The sequence below is a fragment of the Chelonia mydas genome, chromosome 1, assembly GCF_015237465.2.
Source record: "Chelonia mydas isolate rCheMyd1 chromosome 1, rCheMyd1.pri.v2, whole genome shotgun sequence".
Classification (NCBI taxonomy): domain Eukaryota; kingdom Metazoa; phylum Chordata; order Testudines; family Cheloniidae; genus Chelonia; species Chelonia mydas.
The window spans coordinates 130066172-130089105 of record NC_057849.1 but is presented as its reverse complement, the minus strand read 5'-3'; the positions used below and the strand labels follow the sequence as shown (position 1 = coordinate 130089105).

The window sequence follows — 22934 nt, the reverse complement described above, 5'->3', positions numbered from 1 at the left end:
CCAGACCCCCGCACCACCCCAAACAAAACATACAAACAAAAAGCCCTTTTAAGACCATACATACTTTTTGGTAGTTCCATTATTATTCCCAGAAAGCAATAAGCAGGTCATTAGAAAATTCAACACATACATTTCCTGAAGACTTGTGGATTTCTGCTACAGTTTATCTTAGAACCCACTATATGAGATGATATCAACAAATGATATCTCAATAATCATTCCGGACGTATTTTTCTTGTATTTTTCCATCTCCTGGGCACCGACTTAAGGCTTGTCATTCTCAGCTAAGAGCAGTTGTGAGGAAATTAAATAGCATATGTTCCTATCAAAGAGAATGGAGTAAACGAATCAATAGAAAACACCATTATTTTCAAAAGCTTTAAACCATGTATAAAGCAATCTCACAGTCAGAACACAGGACAATATTAAAGCGCCTTCCTAGTAAGAAACCTGTGTGACCTCTGGGTTATGGCAGTTGGTCACTAGCAGATCAGTTTGGAAAACCAGAGGACATCGACAGATCACAATATTGCAACTGATCTCTATCCTGTTTAAATCTGTTCAATAGGAAATATTGAATATTTCTATGGAGAAACTTAAAATATTATACAGATGAAATGTAAATATAAATGGATTATGCAGAATCTGCAATCCAAAAATTATTCTCATGAACTATAAAACCATAGAAATCATTCTAAATCATAATATAATGGAAGAGAAGTGCCAGCAATTCTTTAGCCCTACATATGCTAAAATGCAAGATACACACAATTTAGAAAGACCATCAAGGCTGACTCAGAGATCAGAAGGTAACACTGTAGATCCTGGGAAGGTGAGATTGGTTTTGTTTTATCCTACTGCGGTACTTGCTAGATGTCTAAGCATGGCATTAACGGAACATCTGAAGAAGTCAGAGTTGCAAAAGGTATTTTTACAGCAACATGTAAGAGAAACATAATTAAACATAGCAGCTAGCATCAGGCTTTCATGGAAACAAAATTGCATACAAATCCTGGATTACAGTTATGTAGGTTGAGAGACGTAGCCCTGGTCTACACTACGAGTTTAGGTCGAATTTAGCAGCATTAGATCGATTTAACCCTGCACCCGTCCACAAGATGAAGCCATTTTTGTCAACTTCATGGGCTCTTAAAATCAATTTCTGTACTCCACCCCAACGAGGGGATTAGGGCTGAAATCGACATTGCTGGGTCGAATTTGGGTTAGTGTGGATGCAATTTGACGGTATTGGCCTCCGGGAGCTATCCCAGAGTGCTCAATTGTGACCGCTCTGGACAGCACTCTCAACTCAGATGCACTAGCCAGGTAGACAGGAAAAGCCACAGGGACTTCTGAATTTCATTTCCTGTTTGGCCAGCGTGGCACAGGTGACCATGCAGAGCTCATCAGCAGAGGTGACCATGGAGTCCCAAAATCGCAAAAGAGCTCCAGCATGGACCGAACAGGAGGTACTGGATCTGATCGCTGTATGGGGAGAGGAATCTGTGCTATCAGAACTCCATTCCAAAAGACAAAATGCCGAAATATTTGAAAAAATCTCCAAGGGCATGAAGGACAGAAGCTATAACAGGGACCCACAGCAGTGCCGCGTGAAACTTAAGGGGCTCAGGCAAGCCTACCAAAAAACCAAAGAGGCAAACGGCCACTCCAGGTCAGACATGCCGCTTCTGTGATGAGCTGCATGCAATTTTAGGGGGTGCCCCTACCACTGCCCCACCCCTGTACATGGACTCCTGCCAGGGGGGAGTCTCACGCAACAGGGATGAGGATTTAGGGGACGAGGACGATGAGGAGGAGGAGGAGAATGAAACCATTCTCCCCGACAGCCAGGAACTGTTTATCACCCTGGATCCAATACCCTCCCAATACACCCCAGAGTAACAGAAGGCTGGCATTCAACAAGTTTTGAAGTGCAGTGTGGCCTTGTCCTTCCCTCCTCCCCCACCCCTCCCCCCGGGCTATCTTGGCAGTTATCCCCCTATTTGTGTGATGAATTAACAAAGAATTCATGAATTTGAAACAACAATGACTTTATTGCCTCTGCAAGTGGTGATCGAATGGGGGAGGTCGGTTGGTTTACAGGGAAGCAGAGTGAACCAAGGGGGTGGGTTTTCATTAAGGAGAAACAAACAGAACTGTCACACCATAGCCTGGCCAATCATGAAATTGGTTTTCAAAGCTTCTCTGATGCACAGCGCACCCTGCTGTGCTCTTCTAATCGCCCTGGTGTCTGGCTGCACGTAACCAGCGACGAGGTGATTTGCCTCAACCTCCCACCCCACCATAAACATCTCCCCCGTACTCTCACAGATATTGTGGAGCACACAGCAAGCAGTAATAACAATGGGAATGTTGGTTTCGCTGAGGTCTAACCAAGTCAGTAAACTGCGCCAGCGCTCTTTTAAATGTCCAAATGCACATTCTACCACCATTCTGCACTTGCTCAGCCTATAGTTGAACAGCTCCTGACTACTGTCCAGGGTGCCTGTGTACGGCTTCATGAGCCAGGGCATTAAGGGGCAGGCTGGGTCCCCAAGGATAAACTATAGGCATTTCAGCATCCTCAACAGTTATTTTCTGTTCTGGAAAGTAAGTCCCTTGCTGCAGCTTTTCAGACAGACCAGAGTTCCTGAAGATGCGAGTGTCATGTACCTTTCCCAGCCATCCCACGTTGATGTTGGTGAAACATCCCTTGTGATCCACCAGTGCTTGAAGCACCATTGAAAAGTACCCCATTTGGTTTATGTACTGGCTGCCAAGGTGGTCCAGTTCCAAGATAGGGATATGGGTTCCGTCTATCACCCGACCACAGGTAAGGAATCCCATTGCAGCAAAGCCATCCACTATGACCTGCACATTTCCCAGAGTCACTACCCTTGCTAGCAGCAGCTCAGTGATTGCTTTGGCTACTTGGATCACAGCAGCCCCCACAGTAGATTTGCCGACTCCAAATTGATTCCCGACTGACCAGTAGCTGTCTGGCGTTGCAAGCTTCTACAGGGCTATCGCCACTCACTTGTGAACTGTGAGGGCTGCTCTCATCTTGGTTTTCTTGGGGCTTCAGGGCAGGAGAAAGCAAGTTACAAAGTTCCATGGAAGTGCCCTTATGCATGCGAAAGTTTCGCAGCCACTGGGAAACATCCCAGACCTGCAACACTATGCGGTCCCACCAGCCTGTGCTTGTTTCCCGGGCTCAGAATCAGCATTCCACAGCATGAGCCTGCCCCATTACCACCAGGATGTCCAAATTGCCGGGGCCCATACTTTGAGAGAAGTCTGTGTCCATGTCCTCATCACTCTCGTCACCGTGCTGCCGTCGCCTCCTCACCTGCCTTTGCAGGTTCTGGTTCTGAACATACTGAAAGATAATGCGTGAGGTGTTTACAATGCTCATAAGTGCCGCGGTGATCTGAGCAGGCTCCATGCTTGCCATGGTATGGCGTCTGCAGGAGAGCAGAGTTGCAGTGGAAGCGGTGGCTGATGATGGATACCATGAGAATAGATATTTATAGAGAATGATGAGAGGACCTGCGAGGTGGATTCATGAGAGCAGGAGAGCAGAGTTGCAGCGGAAGCAGGAGCCCATGACAGCCAACATGGAGAAATTCGCTATCAAGACAAGAGCAGGACAGCAGAGTTGCAGCGGAAGCGGTGGTTGGATGATCAGTTTTGCAGACCTACTGCACTGTCTGCTGCCAGCAGCACCAGGACACAACAGCGGCGGTGTCGGTGAGCTGATCTGAGCGGGCTGCACGCTTGCTGTGTATGGCGAGACAAGAGCAGGAGAGCAGAGTTGCAGCAGAAGCGGTGGATGACGATGGTCATATAGAGGACCTGCGAGGTGGATTCATGGCACCAGGAGAACAGGAGAGCAGAGTTGCAGCGGAAGCGGTGGTTTGATGATAATGGTTAGCAGTCCTACTGCACCGTCTGCTGAAAGCAGTATGGCATCCACACAGAAAAAAGGCGCATAACGATTGCCTGCCATTGCTTTCATGGAGGGAGGGGTGACTGATGATATGTACCCAAAATCACTCACAACAATGTTTTTGCCCCATCAGGCATTGGGAGCTTACCCCAGAATTCCAATGGGCGGCGGAGACTGCGGGAACTGTGGGATAGCTACTCACAGTGCAATGCTCTGAAAGTTGACTCTAGCCACGGTACTGTGGACGCACTCCGCCAACTTAATATGCTTAGTGGGGGGACACACAATCTGACTGTATAAAATCACTTCCTAAAAACTCGACTTCTATAAATTCGACCTAATTCCATAGTATAGATATACTCTTAGGTTGTGTCTCCATAAAGATGTGCCAGCTGTTATTTTCCCATAGTCTTGTCTTACCTGTTGCTCTACACAAGTCCCTTTCCTTCTAGCACTCCATTTATGACAGGAGCAGGAGGTAAAATTAGAAAACAGTTGCCAATGGTAAATATTTACCAAAGAGGTCACACAAGTGCACCTTGTTATGTGACTGTGAAGTGAGTCATAATTGAGTCATAATGGCCACAGAAACGTGAACTGTGAATTTCCTGGCTGTTGTGGACTGAAAGGCCAGCCTAAATGGTGGACAGATGAATTTTGCAGAATAGATATAGAGAGATTGATAGAATAAGGCCAGAAGAAACCATTATATTCAGGAGATCAAACTAGATTATATTCAGGAGATCAAACTAGATATCACAGACCATTTCACCCAGTTACTGAGCCAAACAACCTGTTTGTGTGTTTGGCTAAGCAAACCTTCCATAAAGACATCCAGTCTTGAAGGCACCAAGAGATGGAGAATCCATCACTTCCCTTGGCAATTTGTTCCAATGGTTAATCACCCTCACTGTTAAAAAATGTGTTCCTAATTTCAAATGTGAATGTCTGGCTTCAAGCTTCCAGCCATTCTCATTATACCTCTTCTCTGCTAAAGAGCCCTTTAGTAACCAGCATTTTATCCCCATGAAGGTACTTATACTCTGTAATGAAGTCACCTCTCATTTTTAACAAGTGAAACAGACTGAGCTTATTAAGTCTTTCACTGTAGGGCATTTTCTCCAGCCCTCAAATAATTTTTTGTGGCTCCTTTCTGCACTCTCTCCAATTTTCAACATCCTTTTAAAACTATGGACACCAGAACTGGATGCAGTATTCCAATATCGGTCTCACCAACGCTGCATACAGAGAGAAAATCACCTCCCTACTCACTGCTCCTCTGTTTACATCCAATGACTGCATTTGCCCTGTGACAGTGCCCCCTATAAGGCTTTATGGAAATATGCTTATGAATCTATACATGACTTAACTGGAATATGTTTTATGCTACATATGCCCTGTAACATATCTATATAAAGGTTATGTTCTACTGAATCTATTAATCCTATTTGTATGCATGTATCATTTTTGTATTCGAAGTCATGAATACTGGTTTGATTTCTAAGCAGCCTTAGTAAAACATTTGGTCAGCTTCTTGAGAAAGGAATGTGCAAATTAGGTGCCCAATCAAGAAACACTTAAAGGACAATGAATCTTGTAAGGCTCCAATCCACATAAGAAGTCTACCTGAGGACATTCAAGGAAGCATGTGAACCATGGCTGCCATGGACAGGTGACTTGCCCATGTGACTCCAAAACTCCATCTTGGAGCTTGACTTTCCATAGGAGAGAGGAGGGGGTCTCCACCCACAAGAGAAAATGTATTTAAGTCCATGGGAGACCTCTCCATTTGGTCTTCAGCTGGCTAAGGAGATAGCCTCTCCACCCCCAAGGATACCTGAAAGAAACTGGAACAAAGGACAGTAACTACAGGGGGTGTGAGTGCTTGCTGGACCCAGAAGAAGTCTGGGGCATGGGTCAATTGCTGGAGGATTCTCTGCTCCTTGAAGTCTTTAAACCACGATTTGAGGACTTCAATAGCTCAGACATAGGTGAGAGGTTTTTCGCAGGAGTGGGTGGGTAAAATTCTGTGGCCTGCGTTGTGCAGGAGGTCGGACTAGATGATCATAATGGTCCCTTCTGACCTTAGTATCTATGAATCTATGAATAAGTGTAGTCTAGTCTGTAAAAGGAAGCTTACTGGAATTCCTCTAAGGGTGAGGTTTTTATCTGTATTCAGAGTTCTTACTGTAATAGACATAGACTTGTGTGTTCTATTTTATTTTGCTTGGTAATTCGCTTTGTTCTGCCTGTTACTACTTGGAACCACTTAAATGCTACTTTCTGTATTTAATAAAATCACTTTTTACTTGTTAATTAACGCAGAGTATGTATTAATACCTGGCCGGGGGGGGGTGGTGGAGGGGGGAAACAGCTGTGCATATCTCTCTATCAGTGTTATAGAGGGTGAACAATTTATGAGTTTACCCTGTATAAGCTTTAGACCAGGTAAAATGGATTTATTTGGGGTTTGGACCCCACTGGGAGTTGGGCATCTGAGTGTCAAAGACAAGAACACTTCTTAAGCTGCTTTCAGTTAAGTCTGTAGCTTTGGGGCACGTGGTTCAGACCCTGGGTCTGTGTGGAGCAGACTGGCATGTCTGGCTCAGCAAGACAGGGTGCCAAGGTGGCAGGGAAAGCTGGGGCAGAAGTAGTCTTGGCACATCAGTTGGCAACCCCAAGGGGGTTTCTGTGATCCAACCCATCACAAGCCCTTTTTGCTACAGCATTTCCCTGGGACCTCATGCTGAGTTTCTTGTCCCCTCTCACCCCTAAATCATTTTATGACTTGCTTACCCATATATCTCAAATGATAACTAACAATACACCCACACCTGTTTTGGTTATCAACACACCTTTACATGTGTGCTCAAACTGCAGATAGCTTCTGAATGCAACTGTGTTTGTAACTCCAGCTTCGCAAAGTTATGAAAATATACCATCATATAAAGAAAAATCTACTTACCTTTTTATCCTGACAACAATTATAATGAGAAAATTGGTTGTATTTTACTTCCCTCTCTATCTCCCCCCCGCAAAAAAAACCCAACAACCCACCACACCCCAGGAAAGTAATTGAGCAGAATTTTGCGAGGCTGCCTTACTCAAAGCACAATGAAGTATCATGATTTTCCAAAGGAAAAGTTAAATATGAGGTACTATAGTTTCTTCATTTATTGTGCACATATGGAGATGGGGAGATAGAGTTGAGAATCACAAAGGAGATGTTCAATTATTTTTTCTCCAGTAGGTCTATAACGCATCCCTTCATAGGATCTTGAGGATCCTTTCTCAGTTTTCCCCATGCCTAAGGTCCCATATCACTGCTCTGCTGGCCCAGGAAGACTAAGGACTATGAATTTGACCTTTGGTGCTTGCATGGCACCATTTAGCTCCTCTCAGCATGTTTGATTTTCCTTTGTATCTCTGTGGAACGTGTTCTGAATGCCAGGGTTCCTGTCACAGTAGCTTTAGGAGTGATTATGAACCACCTTCTTTGAATTGTGTCTGTACACCCAAACTAAATAATGCAATTGTCTTGGGCTTTTTCCTGTAATCTACAGCAGTTTGTTCCATCTGCACTACTGTAATGCTAAGTGTTACCACAACAAGAAAAAAGCCCTGCTAAACCTAATGCATAAGCCAGAGAGGAAGGCTTTAAAGTGAAGGCAGCTATAGAGCGCAAAGCAATGTCTTGTGTAATGCATATTTTGTTGATTCCCATCAGGATTTGTTGGCTCTCAACTCCTTCTGTGCAGGAAAGTTACAATATATTTGTAAAGCTCTCTCAGTGTACATAAGGTCCTTTGTCCTGCAATACTCCAGGTGATACGAGGCAATCACGGAAGTGCTGGTGTCTAGTAATATACAGGCTACCTATTGTTCTGGCTAATTTGTGAACAGCTTGTGGCCCACTAGGACAAAACTCCTTCAGTGTACATGAATGAGAGCATCTCCATGAAAATATAGGAACATACATTTTAATAGAACCACAGGAGCCTTCCTGAATCTGGCTCGTATCAAAGCACCTTAGTTCAGGTCTCGTGACAGCAGATAATATTACTCATGTGCCTCTTTTGGTGTGCTGTATAAACACGAGGATTCAAATCTACTTCCTTTGAGTTTAGAGTTTGACCTTTCCAAGGATGAATGTGCAAAACTTCCACCAGTTTCGTAAACGCGTTAACTTAATCATTCCCCACAGCAATCTTGCAACTAGTGAACATAAACACAAGACAGTTATAGTAGGTAACCTGGTTGAGGCCTAAAGGTACGACTGAACTATAGGTGTTTAATAAAATAGGAAGAGAACATCTCTTACATATTCAGTGAACAGAAGGAATCCCTCAAACTCTTGATCCCCATTGGTTCTCAGTTCCACTCTCCCATCCTCCTCATCCAATCCTCCTAACTCCTACTGCCCATCCAGTCCCATTCTCCTCTAGGGTCAGACTAGAGGATCCTCTTAATGATCCCTTTCAACCTTAAAATCCATGACTTTTTTAGTCCCAGTCTTCTTCCTCTACAATTCCCAGTCCCACTTTCCTTTCCCTCACAACATCCAGACCTAGTCAAGTGTGTCCCCCACAGGTTCCTTGTCTCAATTAACTCCTTGTCCCTCTTGGTCCAGTTCTTGTCTCTTCATTCAAATCAGGCAGCTTCCTCCTCCAGGCTGCCCGGGTGAGAGCAGGTTGAGCATGGAAAGCACTGGAGAGACCGCATCCTTGCTCTAAGTTCTGGTGCCCAGCACTGGCAGCAGCTCAGCACTGCAATTGCAGGAAAAGTCCTACTCAGCTGCAGACTGGAACATGTCCAGTGAAGACAGAACAGTTGGAGATTTTAGCTGTGAAGCTCTAGTCAGTCTCTTCTGAGGATGTGAGAACTGAGATTTTTCTAAGCCTTACAATTCAGCCAAATTTGGGCAGATTTTTACAAGAATGGCAAAAAGACACATACCTGACCAAAAGCCTCCCCTCCCCCCATTTTAAGTCCTTGCTCCAAAGCATGGGGGTGCTAGAACTTCTCAAGGAAAGGTCTCAAGAATGTTTTCAACATGGACAAAAAGTATTTTTCATAGCCTCGTTCTTGGAAATAGCAGAACTGGTTTGGTTGAAAATTTCCAAAACAAAAAATCATCCGGAGTCAAAAATCTGGCATTTCAGTCAAATGGTTAAAGTTTGACAAAAAGTGATAAGCAACTGAAAACAGGGTCTTATAGTGGAAAGAGTTAGGCAACCTCAAGAACAGGTGATGTTACCAACTCAGCCTATAATTAATTTCATTGAGGTCTGGAAAAATAATAGTTATGTGGTATTTGCATTAAACTGGACTCATTGCTTCACACTATGTTTTCACACTTATATTATAATTAAGATCATGTACTTCAACTGGGATATACTTTACTGTTAGAAATTTTGTCAAGGCTTAGTGGGGATGGCCTAACATAAAAACACTAGAGAGGGCGAATAGGTCTCTGTACCCTCAGGGTATTTTAAACCTATTTCATCTTTCACGGAGCACTGTGCTTGGTTAAATAATAGATTGTGACTTAGAAGGATGAATAGGGATGGCTAATGTGACCATGATTCCAATTTTATCATCAGCATAGTACAATACTTTCAGCTACGTTATTATTCTTACCATAATAGTGTGTAATAGGCACTTCCAATGATATGACGTGGGACACAATTTATGCCCTAAAGAGCTCACAGTCTGAGATGTCCTCAGTTACTTAAGTTCCAAGCACTTCTTCAGTAATAAATAGGGCCCCTGTGAAATCTGGTCTTTTGTGTGCTTTTACCCTATACTATACAGATTTCACAGGAGAGACTGGTGTTTGGTATTTGGTAGGGCCCTAGTAATAAGTGACTGAGCTCTGCAAAACAATAGGAAGTAGTTTACTGAACCAGATTATGAGGCCCTGCCAGCTATGAATTGCCATTCACGCCACATTGGTAATGAGAAGCCCAGAGGCAGGTATAAAACTGGAAACAATGACAGAAGTATGTAAGAAATAGTCAATAGCTACCGATTAGTCAGAAGGGGACACAGTAATACCAGGAAGTTTCTCTGAACTCTGGTGTGCTCAGCTACCTAATACAGGAAGTCACAGGTAGAACAAGATCCTAGGCAATTTCATTGGGCAGCAGAAATTTCAAGGAAAGCACATTTCTGCAGGGACAACTCTTCTGTAGCTGCCAGCCTGAGCCTTACAAAAAGGAGAAAAAAAAGAGCAAGAGACCAACGCTAAGAGAAAAAAGAAGGATGTATAGTAAGACAGCAGTGTTCAGCAGGGGAAAAATCTTCCAACAAAAAAACCCAATTTCCCTCCACTTAATTTTAATATCCTCCGTACATTTTCCCATTGAGGATTACACGAGCAATCAGAGCTCACGAAAGGGTTACCAATACCTGCTTTTTGTAGTCCACTAACTACAAATCAAGTTAATTTATTCACCCCTTTGACATTTGTATATGATACAATATCTTAATGGTGAACCAATTCAACTCAATTGCCCATGTTGATTAAAGAGAAAAATCTTGTATCTTCCTCTCTGCACTTCCTTCATAATATTTATTATTAATTATTATTATTATTTGTATGGTGTAGAAAAAAGAAGATAGAGGAAAGTGGAAACCTAAAAAAAGCATACGCAACAAGGATCAGTCAGAGAAGGGATGAAAATCATTCAGACCCACTTCTTCCTAACCTTTCCTATTGAGCTATATCCTTACATGGAATGCCACAACTATGTAGTCCTTCAGTTCGAGACGTGGGACTTGAGACTGATCAGTTAATCTAAATTTAAAATAATTTGTTTGACAAAAAAATTGATTCTGATTTTAGACCAGCAGGTAATCAGTCTGCTACCCTATGTGCTTTATCTTATCTGCGAGATAGCAAAGTGGACATGAGTATCCAATGAAAGAGTAGGTGTCTTGATATTTTGACTGCATAAAATTAATGATAAACTCAGTACACTGAAATATACAGTTTATTTCCTCAAAGTCAAGCAGTACAATTTGTCAGTAGGTAAATGTTAAGTGTCAAGCAAGAAAACTGTACACATTTTCACTCTGGGCTGCAAAATCCAAACAACGGGGAAAACCTGACAGAAATCTTTCGCTATACAAAGGGATCTAAAATGGAGAAATGACATGAGGTGAAGTAGCAGCCATCACCTAATGATGCCAAAGGCAAAATATTAGCACCGCCATTTTTTTTAAAGCAACAACAGAGCTATTTACAGATTTACATATAACATTGGGAGACAGCCATCTTCTGGTCCCAACTAACAGAGCTTTTGAGCACAATTTAAAAAGAAGAAAGTGGGACAGGGTGACTATATATAGTGCTTTGTGAAAACAACAACAGATAGAGCACTTTCAGTATTGCTATCTTTATCAGAAAGATCTAAATCAAAGTACTGTACACACAATGGAATTATATTATTATTCACAGTCACTTTTCACATACACGTCAGAGTAACCACAATCTGTAAAAAAAATTTAAAAAGTCACAGGTAAAACAATGCACACTACTTGACTAAAGCTAAACATAATTTATTTGGGAATTATTTAGCTTAGGGTTTCTTATGGTTAAGGAATGGGTCGAAAGAGAAAACTCACTGGTCCTACTATCAATTAACATAGCAGCAAATATTTGTGGGATTTTGTTAGAAGTCTAAGTTTGGTAAACTGTAAGAAGAAATTAAGGCCAGAACATCAGGTAGACTAAATCAGCAGCCCCATTTGACTTTGATGGAGTTGATTTACACCAATTGAAGATCTGGCCCAGGATACATGAATTAGGATCGTATAACAGGCAAAACTGTCCTTTTAACATTTATAGCTGTCTGCGAAGGGCTTGGTTTTAGAGAAGTTTTTGTGCCAAGTCCCTGCAATGCAAGCAGTTCACTGATCAGGAAAAAGGGACCAAGAGAAGCACTGAAAAAGGAGGATTTTGATAATAGACAAAGAACCTTTTGTCAATATTAAAACTGCAGGAACAGTTGTAAAGAGTTGATTTTCTCTCATTCTGTTTTATCTTTAATCACTTGTACTGTTCAAAGAGTTTGCTACAGACTGGTATCCACGCCAGCCTTAAAAGTAGCTCCTTGTTGCAGAATCTGTTTGTTATTGAAATACAGAGATAAAGGGCTTCCTTTATATAATTTAAATAGTCTATACATGAAGCTAAGATTTCCCTTTGCCCTTAAAAGCTATATCTTAACATAGAGATAATACATGTGTACACAGAGCAATTCTGTAGTATTTGTAGGAGATCAAATCAGTTAATCCCATCATTGTGTTAAGAGATGGGTTAGCATGATGCAAATTATCAGAGTTTTACTGGATGGCAGTGTTACTATATCACCTCCAGTAGTCTTGAACTGACAAAATAGTGTCCTATCATTAAAGTGTATGTGTCAACATGTGAAGTGAAAAAAAACATACAGATGTTCACAGTTACAAACCAGAGTTACTCTGAATACTGCACTGAACTTACGTGGCTTAGCCGTACTTACGTGGCCTAGGTGTTTATAGTGCATTTGGTGGTGAGGGAAGGAAGAAAGAAATAGCATTACATGGGTCAGCTTGAGTATAATTTAAATATTTATATAAAAAAGGTGAACTGTTGAACAAACAGAAGGAAAATACAAGCAGTACAGTTTGTCCTGTTAACTTAGTGACTCTTTCCTACAAGGTAGCTGTGCTGGGGGGAAACCCAAAGCAGCAAATAGATTTTCCAAATAGTTTAGTTGATAAATGAACTGACCCAAACTAACAAGGCAACCTCAGTCCCATTTGGAAATCCAACAACTTGGTAAGAAAAATGCTACAATATTAATGGGCCCACAACTGTTTCTATGCCATGCCAAAAAAATAAAATAAATAAAACTGGGGAAAAAAGGATGTTTCTCTAAACCATGCGTTCTTAACTTCAGTAACGTAAATCTTAAATGATTTTCAAGTTGGTTTAGCCACTAGCCAGCTGAGATTGGCTTTGAAATTATTTTCTGAAAGGAGAAAGTGAGAACTTTTCTTATGTGATACGTTACAAAGAAAAAGCACCTGACATACCAGGATCAAAGTGCTGGCAACCTGAACATAATATTAAACACATGACACACGCTTCTCCTACTTGATGGGACCAAAAGAAAAAAAAAGCCCTAAAATTAGAGCTTCTTTATTCATTTACTTTTGGGATTCCCAGCAGTTTGTACAGCCTCTGAAGACAATAAAGACTATCAAACATCTTATTTTGAAAACCATTATTGTTTGCATGCACAATTGCAACAGACTTCACAATACACTGAATTCAAAGCTTAGAATCTCTCCTCTGCCACCTGCAGAACTTTCTATAGGCTAGGTGGAGAGACGAAGAACAGCTGTAGAGTCGGGGATTAAAAAGAGGGTTTAAAAAATTAAATACATCATCCAAACAATGAGAAAGCTCATTATTGCTCGAATAGCTATTTTTCTCTTGTCTGACTCTGCCTCCTAGACACAGATACAAGTCAGGGTTTTCGCTTGCATACTTGGAAACTGTGCGCAACCACCAGTTTTCCAGTCTTTGGTCCGGGCCTTGACCTCTTATCTGAGCCTTTCAGGTTGGAGGCTGTCCGTCAGACACTTGAGTTGCTCCTCCCCCAGCTTGATCTTGTCCTCTAGCTCTCTCTGCTCAATGATAAGGGCTGACTTCATCTTTACAAAGTGCTCATAATCTGCTAGGCTCTCTTCGCTTAGATAGTTAGCCAAAATGTCAAAGACAATACGCTCCCGTCGGTCCAGGTTTTCCTTCAGTTCTTTCGCATCTTCATGCTGCTGAGTCAGCAGCTTCTGCTTCTCTACCAATGTCCGCTTAAGAGAAAGAGAAACATATTACAGATACCAGTTCAAGACAAACAGTCTTCTGGTCAACCTTGAAATCAGTTTTATCTGCAGGGACAAGGATGAAGAGGTGTATGTATGGCGGACTGGGACTAAGGACTTGTCTATGCAAACAACTAGTTCGTGGCAAGCTAGGGAGCGCATGTACACCGCACTAGCCTGCCGTGGACTAACTGTCCATGTGGCTCCTGCTGACATGCACTAACAATTTGTTAAGGTGCTTCGATCTAGTTCCATTTCAAAGATGACTAGATCAAAGTGCATTAACAAATTGGTATGATGAGTCAGCAGGGTCCACACAGACAGTTAGTCCATGGCAGGGGGACATTCACACCCAGATTTTCTGTGAACCCAATGTTCTTGTAGATAAGTCGTAAAACTGCTGCTTAAAGGTTAACTTGATCTCCCAACTGCCACTGAGTTCTGATAAAATGAATTAATAGAAGAGAATTAAACCTGCAGAGACAGTAAAGCACTTAGGAATACGTTTTATAAACACTGGTAAGTAAGGTCCTTTACTTAGTGCTTAATGGTTTACAGGAAGAATTATAACAAATACAGCTGCCTGTGGGAAGCACTAGCATGAAGTACATGGATGCCATCCTGATTTCCAGAAATTGTTTGCAAGATCTACTTGCATGTGTAACCAGCAATGAATTAAACCCAGATTAGGTCTCTGAAATGACTGCCAGAGCATCAAACTGTGAAAACACACTGCTTGGGGTTGAGAAGAGTTGACAGAGAGCTCTTCATTATGCTTAGGGCCCTACTAAATTTGCAGCCGTGAAAACGCGTCACAGACCGTTAAATCTGATCTCCCCCATGAAATCTGGCTATTGTAGAGGAGATCAGATTTCAAGAGTTGGGTGGCTAGGGAGAGGCGGCTACTGGCTGGGAGCCCAGCTCTGAAGGCAGCAGTACCACCAGCAGCACTGCAGAAGGGAGGCGGCATGGTATGGGGAGGGGGTGTGTGTCATCACCTTGGGGAAGGGAAAGGGCTGGCCTTATTGGTGGGCAAGTGGGTGACCACTTGGGGCGCCATGGTCACCCCCTGCCCCCGACACACACAGAGCCAGCCCAAGGCCCCTTTCACTTCCAAGAGCTGAGCTCCAGCTGCTAGTCCTGGAGGGGCTAAGGAGGGCCAGGACTTCTTCCTCTGCATGGGCTGCTCCCGAGGCTGGGTTAGACCCATCTCCGGGAACCTCCCCTAGCTGCAGGAAGCTCCATGGCTGCTGGCTGGGAGTCCAGCTCTGAAGGCCTCGCAGCCTCCAGCAGCAGCACAGACGTGAGGGTGGCAATACCGCAACCCCCTACAATAGCCCCATCCCCACGACCCTGTTTTGGGTTGGGACCCCCACACTTACAATACCCTGAAATTTCAGATTTAAATCTCTGAAACTGTGAAATTTACGATTTTTAAATCCCTATGACTGTGAAATTGACCAGAATGGACCATGAATTTGGTAGGGCCCTAATTATGCTGCATACTAACCCAATATGAACCTGATAGGGTTTTCTTCCTTATTGTAATGTGCACTTTTCTAATCAGAAGTAAAGGAATATGATCATGGGGAATGGGTGTGAATAAGAGTAGGGGCAGAGAAGCAAAAACAAAAGCACGGCCCGTTCAAAAGATCAGCCTCTTCTCACTAGTCCATGTGTCTGTCCTGCTGGGACCCTGATGCATCACTCAACCAGCTCTGTGGAAATCTCGCCTGACTTTCTATTCTGAGACACACTGAATCTAGACAGCACCCCCTGCATTGTCATGAACTGCTATGCCCAAGCAAAGCTGCTTCTCTGTGGTGACCTGGAGCATCAGCAGGAGGACAAAACAACAGGCAGAAGAGAGCTATGCGCATGGAAGAAGAGACCAGGATGGAGATTCTGTTCACACACATGGATCTAGGCAAAAAATGTGTAATCACATGTCATGATTTTCAGCTTTGTTCCCTACGTAAATTCTCCTTTGAGTCTCTGCACCATCAAGTGACTGATTCTTATTCTACTAACAAGTTCAAAGCCAGTCCTTCTCTTGACAGTATCACCCCGGCCCCCCAGCCCCGTTCCTCAGACGTTCCTGTTAACTGCTGAAAATGGCCCACCTTGATTATCACTACAAAAGGTTTTCTCCCCCCCTCAACCCTTCCTCCCCCCCTCCAGCTCTCCTGCTGGTAATAGCTCATCTTAAGTGATCACTCTCCTTACAGTGTGTATGATAACACCCATTTTTTCATGTTCTGTGTGTATATAAATCTCCTCACTGTATTTTCCACTGCATGCATCTGAAGAAGTGAGCTGTAGCTCACGAAAGCTTATGCTCAAATAAATTGGTTAGTCTCTAAGGTGCCACTAGTACTCCTTTTCTTTTTGTCTGTACTTAGTATTAGAAAATGATTTACATTACAATAAGGCTAAAGAAATACAACTACATGTTAATGTGCAGAGGTCCCATTAACACTAAAGGAAATGACACACATCAACATGAGAATTTGCATATAGAAAATAATCCATGAAGCTGGAATTAAAGTTCAGACTAATTTGATGCTGAGAGTAACTTGACAGTAAAAATTCTTATAAAATGTGCTAAGGATAGCATGCAACCAAAAGACATTTCAGAATTAAAGTTCAATTTCAAGAAACAAATGCTTGAAAATGCTGTTAAAATAGACATGAAATCCTAACTCTGCTCCTGTGACACCAGCCTCATACTGGCTCCTCTTCACCCCTCCTTGCACACCTAATTTCATAAGCCATTTTTGTAACATGGTATTTTTCACAAGGGCATGGAGGTGGGAGAAGATTATTTTCTTCTCCCACAAAGTACTCGTATGTGTGTGCATGTGGGGAAGATGCACTCAATTCCCAGATTCTTCCTAGAACTCAGAAATGCTGTTTGGAGCAGAATCAATGGCAAACCTCCCTAGAAATTGGTTTACAATTTGAAAACCCCCTGCAAGGCCAGTGACTTTTTTTTTTAAAATGAAAGCCTAAGTATCTCCTAGCCATATCATGGCCTTTTAAAGTCCACCATTGCCCAATGGACCATTCATAAAGTCTTAAATTGTCAGTGAACACCTTTGCAAACATGCCTTTCCTGCGTCAAAAACTGGTCCTCAGGTTTAGATCTTTTCAGGAAAGATTTTTCACAACATGATTAAAAACCTTAGATCCAGGTCTTTATTAGATCCAGGTCTTTAAAAAGTTTGTCCAAGTTGGGCAAAAGATTGCACTGGGGCCACAGGCCAGCAATGCAAAATCTGACGCAGAGAGGTGCTTTTTTCAGCTTTTTTTAAAAAAATGTAACAAACAGGAATCTAAAGTCAGACTTGCAAAGGAAGCAAGTCTCAGTTTTAACTATGGAAAGACTGTGGCTACCAGATAATACTATATAGCAATAAGTTTCCATTTCTCTGCTGTTATAGAAAGATTAGTAATGAATACCTGGGTCCTTAAAATCCTTCCTACAAACCTACTTCTGCTGAGATTCCTATAAATCACTACCATCTGACACTGATCAGGTAAATAGGAAGCCATGTCTTCCATTTTTCTGTCAAACTTTTTTTTTTCTTTTTTTTTAAAAACACTGTGTTCCCATCTAGCTCCACCCCATTTCTCTACTTTTTGTCCAGTACTGCATCCTGTCAGTTCTCTAAAGCAGGAACCATTGTCTTTGTTACATGTCTGTACAGTATCTAATGTAATGGGTCCCAATCACTGACTAGGGTCCTTGGTTCTGCCATAATACAAATTAATAATAGGTCTCAGAGTGGTAGTCATGTTAGTCTGTATCAGCAAAAAAACAACAAGGAGTCCTTGTGGCACCTTAGAGACTAACAAATTTATTTGGGCATAAGCTTTCGTGGCCACAAAAGCTTATGCCCAAATAAATTTGTTAGTCTCTAAGGTGCCACAAGGACTCCTCATTGGTTTTTTTAAATTAATAATAGTACACTGTCGACAGTGTGTATGGACTGGAACTCAAATACAATCTGTTCATTTTTAAGCATCCCAAATTGCTGAGTCAGACAATTACTTTTAGTTTATTCTCCCCCACTTATTTTTTCTTTTCTTTGTTAAAGAAACAGGAGGCTCCTCTGCTCATCATCTTTCATCAAGGCACTTGTCTTTTAGTGTTTCAGAAAGAAAGGCACGTCAGTGCTTTTAAACAACCAGCTCTCCTAAACCTGGGCACAAAGTGTCATGCATTCTTCAGGGCCAAGCCACTTGTAGTGGGTGTATTCTGAGTGAAGGCAAGGCAAGGTTAAGAGTATTAACGAGATCTAATGAAAGCATCCTGATGTGAATTATCAGCACAGCAGGTTTCTCCCCTCCACTCTCTTGTCCACCTGGTGTTCAAATAAAAAAAGCCTACCACGCTGGTTCCTTAAATACCGAAATAATACTATTGCCCTTTAGCAACCTGCCTTACCCGTTCCTCAGGAGAGGCATTTTCATCCAAGTTATTCAGCGCATTTTCCACCCTGGCCAGTCGACCTGACAGTGACAGCAGCAGGTTGACCACTTTGTCCAGGTCCCCGATGAACATCCTGAACTTGTCAAACTCATTAGGTTTGCAGACCTCTTTCACAATAGCCTCCACCTCATCTCCGAGTGCATTGTTTGATTGGATGTCTTCCAGGAGCGTCTCCCGAGCTTCGCGCAGCACCTGCAGCTTCCTACTGATGCTGTCAATGAGTTTTTGCTGTGGACAACAAAAGGGGAGCAAGAATTTATTAGACACACTTGACCCAGCAGAGATGGGAACAGATTTCCCTCCCTGCATTATGTTCCAATAGCTCAGGGAAAAAAGTCACACATGGTTCTCTGCGGAAAAGTAGCAATGGTAAACTACCCCAAACTTCAGCATCAGACTCCCCTCCCCTCCCAGAATATATCAGTTTACAAAGCCCAAAACAAAACAGGACCCCTCTACTGTAGATTCTTAGGCCTCAATCTTCCTCTCATTGAGGTCATCAGCAACACTCTCACTGACTGAGAAGAAGCTGGATCATGTCCTTAATTTGCTTTGTTACATGGCAAACACCCAAAGAAACACCAGCCATTGATTCTGATTAGCAGTGGTCTGTGTGTTTATGACTGCAAGGGAAACTGTGATTATGGCTGTGACTGTTGTCCAACTAGAGAATTCAAGTCTACAGATAAAGTTTTTTGCAAGCACATTATCTTACATTTCATTGCTAAAAAAGGCTTTCAAGCTCCAGGAGAATTACTTCACATGGCAAGAAATCAAAGTTACTCTATCTTGTTTTTTCTCCACCAGGGAAAGGGGGAGAAGAAATGAATTTGTTCTTTGTCACTCACTGGGCTCCCAGGATTCTCTCCATTTCCTCCCCAATCCTGTTATAGACACTCCTTTGTGATAGATTAAGGGCAAATCTGTGACTCTGCCCACCGTGGAGCTGAGAAGCCAATCAAATGTCAGTCCAAGGAGTAGAACACTTCACTTAAGACATTTGGTCAGCTGGCCAGAGAGCAAGGAGGTACAGGTGTTCACAGCTGATTCCTGGCCCCAATTCTTTTGTCCTCATCATCATGCTACGCGTTACAAGAATTCTTCATGTCTCACCTGTTGAGGGTGTCACTCATTTAAGTCCCAAAGTTATCTGCATCCCACAGAAATCTAGTCTCCCCTCACTTTTATGTAGAAAGTTGTTTACACAAGAAACAATGAATCACAAAATTATTATTAAGGAATAAATACCAGCATCACTGCATGAATTTTTGTGAGTCCCTGTCACACAATGCAACCCACATCTGGGGCGTGGCAGGTTGAGAGGTATGCACATTACAGACATATGATGTTTATCTATGCCTTGGTAGTGTTCTGGATTCAAAAAAAATCAGGACACAAACTTTTGATAGACTTAGGTCTACGTTACAAGAGCTCACCCTTTGGCAATTCACCACCATGGCAGAAGACAAGATGTCCTTTGGAGCTCACTACTGCTATTCCTTAGATCAGCTTCAAATTTCCAAAAGCCGATTACTGAGTAACAAAAGTACTCTCTCCTCCTCAAAGACTATCCCCACAGCACTCTCAAGCATAACCATTCTTGGGGTGGAGGCTAATGGTGCTAAGCAAAATATGGGCATAAAAAGCTAGGTCTTCCACATGGCAGGTTAATACTAACACATGGCCTACTACGCTGTTGGGATCTTTTACTTCCTGCCAGGCTGGGCCCAGCTCCCTGCTCCAGGAGTTGTGACCTAGCGCATAGAGTTGCAGCGCTGCTCAAGTTTGGCCCAGCTGCCACTCTGTCATCATGTGGGGTGGTGCTGCAATTCCATCTGCCAGGTAGCAATGCCCGGAGGGGAAGCCGGGCACCAACCCTGCGGAACAACGGCTGCAGGAGCCACTGCTGTTGGGTGAGTTTTTCATTTTATGTTATTTTTTATATTCCCCCCCCTTTATTTCATGCTATTTTGTATTTGTGAAAAACACAGGGCTCAAATAATTAGTACTTCTACAGCACCTTCCATCAAAAGGTCTCAGAGTACCCCCCAAAACAAGGCCCCTAACATCCTGGAGAGGTAAGCATTATTTCCATTTGATAGAGAGGGAAACAGACTTGCCCCGGTCATGCAGTGAGTCACTGTCAGAGCAGAACCAGAGCCCAGTCTCCCGACTGTGTTCTCTGCTGTTACCATGCTGCCTCCCTAAAAAAATTCATCCTTTGGGCCAGGGTCTTATATGCCTGTAAAGGACAACAGCATGCCTCATCTTTCTGTAAATATTAATAATTTTTCACCTGTTAGTGTCGATTTCTAATGCAGGCTACATTGTCTGAGATGGTAATTATTTTGCAATATCACTTAACATGTTTGTTTTTCTTTTAAGTTTCTTGATTTCGTGGCACACTCATTGGGAACTCTGATTTCAACCAACCAATTGAATACGTACAATTAAACAGAAACCCATCCCTGTTTCCCAGGAATATGTTACTGACCCTTACACTATACACAGGAAGGTATAGCCATCTGCAGAGTTACACAGAGTAAGCATTGACAGTTTGTTTTCGGAACCCCTGTAACTCAGCCACCCTAACAGAGGCCAACTGTAGCTTAAAACCTAACAAAGAGTACTTCTGAAATCAAACATATGGATTATCAGGGCTGGCTCTATCTTGTTTTGATTTAATATTCTCAGGCCAGGTTAATCTGTATCGGGGTTATCTATTTGTCTGGGTGTCCAAAAGATTAAGGTAGTAAGCAGTTTTACAGATGCATGCTCTACTAACGGATTAATCGGAAGGATTTGATTTTTTGTTCCCTCCTAAATGCAAATGAAGTTTGATTTGGATTAACTGGGTCAGGCTGCTGTAGACCTATTTCCTAGGATGCCATGCAATTTAATAATCCTACTATTTTATTACAAGATGCATGATTAAATATAGTCATGCTCTGTGCTATATTGCCCTCCTAATATGCCTAAAACTAGTCATGGAAGGACCCCCTTAAATGTGAGGAAGGTAGATCAGTATACATGCACATAACCTTTCTTCTAAGACTGTCAGTAGACACATCAATTTTGATGTGGACACATTCATTGGGAACTGAATTGAGATGATTAAACTCTTTCCACACAAACCACCAGAGGAAGATGACTTTGAACTCACTGCTGACCTTTGCTAAATATGAATATGGGACCTACAAAACAGATTAAAAACTACATATCCCATTGGTAATCCACTGAGCCGTAATGTCTTCCTGACATCAATTACAGATTTGAAATGGGATGGGGGTGAACTGTAGCTACCAAGTTTATTAGTGTAGACCAGACCACATGGACCTGATTTTCCAGAATCCTTGTTACTTTGCATAGTAGCAGAGAAACGGACTGGACCCTTGACCAAAGCAAAGCTATTAGCAGCAGCAAAGAGGCGATCGTACTCTCTCTCTGCAGGCCTGGGAAAACAGCACTGCACTGGTTTTACACTTGTGGGTTTACACTCAGTTCTCTGCCTCATTTCACACTAGATTCATGTCTGAAAAGACTATAAAACCTCCCACTCGCCGCAAGTAGATTTTTCAAACCCAGTATAACTTCAAGGTCCATTTTATTGCCTTCTTACATCAGTTCAAATCCATTTGTATTATATTTGTGCCAAGCATATTGTTCCTCAATAAATATATTGCTTTACATGACCACAACATTTCACTTATTAGGGAGATTGTCTCTAATTATTTGTAATAGACATGCGCAATTTCTCTGCATAAAATCCCCATACCCATCCTGAGTGTTCATCAACATTTTATTATTTTAAAATAAATAAGAGAACAGCAAGTATATGCAAAACAGAGAATGCCAGGTGTAAACTGGTCCTGGAAAACCCACTGTGAATTCCAGATTGGACTAAAACCATGATTTCTCGTAACAGAACTGGTGAGTTTCAATGAATTAAGAAACAGGTTCAAAGCATACAGTGTCTCTTTTAGTAGACTGACAAATAAATGATAATCAAGCTTTCAGGCCCCAAAGGCCCTTTTTTCAGCAGCTGACAGTTATGTGAAATTGGACCATGTTATAGATCTTGGCAGTTTTATAAGGACGGCTTGACCCATTTACTGTGATTTGCATACACTGGCATGACGAGATCTAAGATGAAAGCCTGCTGGATTGAGAGCTCACATTCCACTGCATGCAAAGGAGCAGATGGGTGAGTAAACAGGAATGTGTATATCACAGACATGAGAGAGGGAGGGTGTCTAGTACCACTATACATGGACATACTTCTCAGCTTGTATAATCTGTGTTTAGCGGTGTGGGGGAAGCGATGAAGAGAAATATGTTTTTCATGTAAACAGACACCACCACAAATAAAGAACATTTTGACTTAGACGCTTATGAATTGTCATTCTCAATTTCTAACTTGTGCACTTTTTTTGTCAGTCAACATGACCTAACAATTTTTCTGTCTGAATCAATGAAAACAAAACAAACAATTATTGGCATTACAAGGACCAGATAAAACGAAGCAAGAATAATTAATGCTCTTCTCTAGTCTAGTAAATTGCTTCAAACGGCAATGGAATCCCTAGCATATATGAACAGTTTTTAAAAACAATT

The 22934-nt window shown here is 42.2% G+C and overlaps 1 protein-coding gene across 11 annotated transcripts in view; it reads right to left on the bottom strand.

Moving 5' to 3' along the window:
- Positions 1-10926: 10926 nt before the first annotated feature.
- Positions 10927-22934, bottom strand: part of SHROOM2 (shroom family member 2) — a 186989-nt gene continuing 174981 nt past the window's right edge. For all 11 annotated transcript variants that reach the window (XM_037899962.2, XM_043537794.1, XM_043537795.1 and 8 more), the window contains 2 exons: positions 18276-18548; positions 10927-13813 (listed from right to left, as the gene is read on the bottom strand). In XM_037899962.2, the coding sequence (XP_037755890.1) occupies positions 13547-13813; positions 18276-18548 (540 nt within the window). In that variant the 3' untranslated portion in view covers positions 10927-13546. The remainder of the gene's footprint in view (positions 13814-18275; positions 18549-22934) is intronic.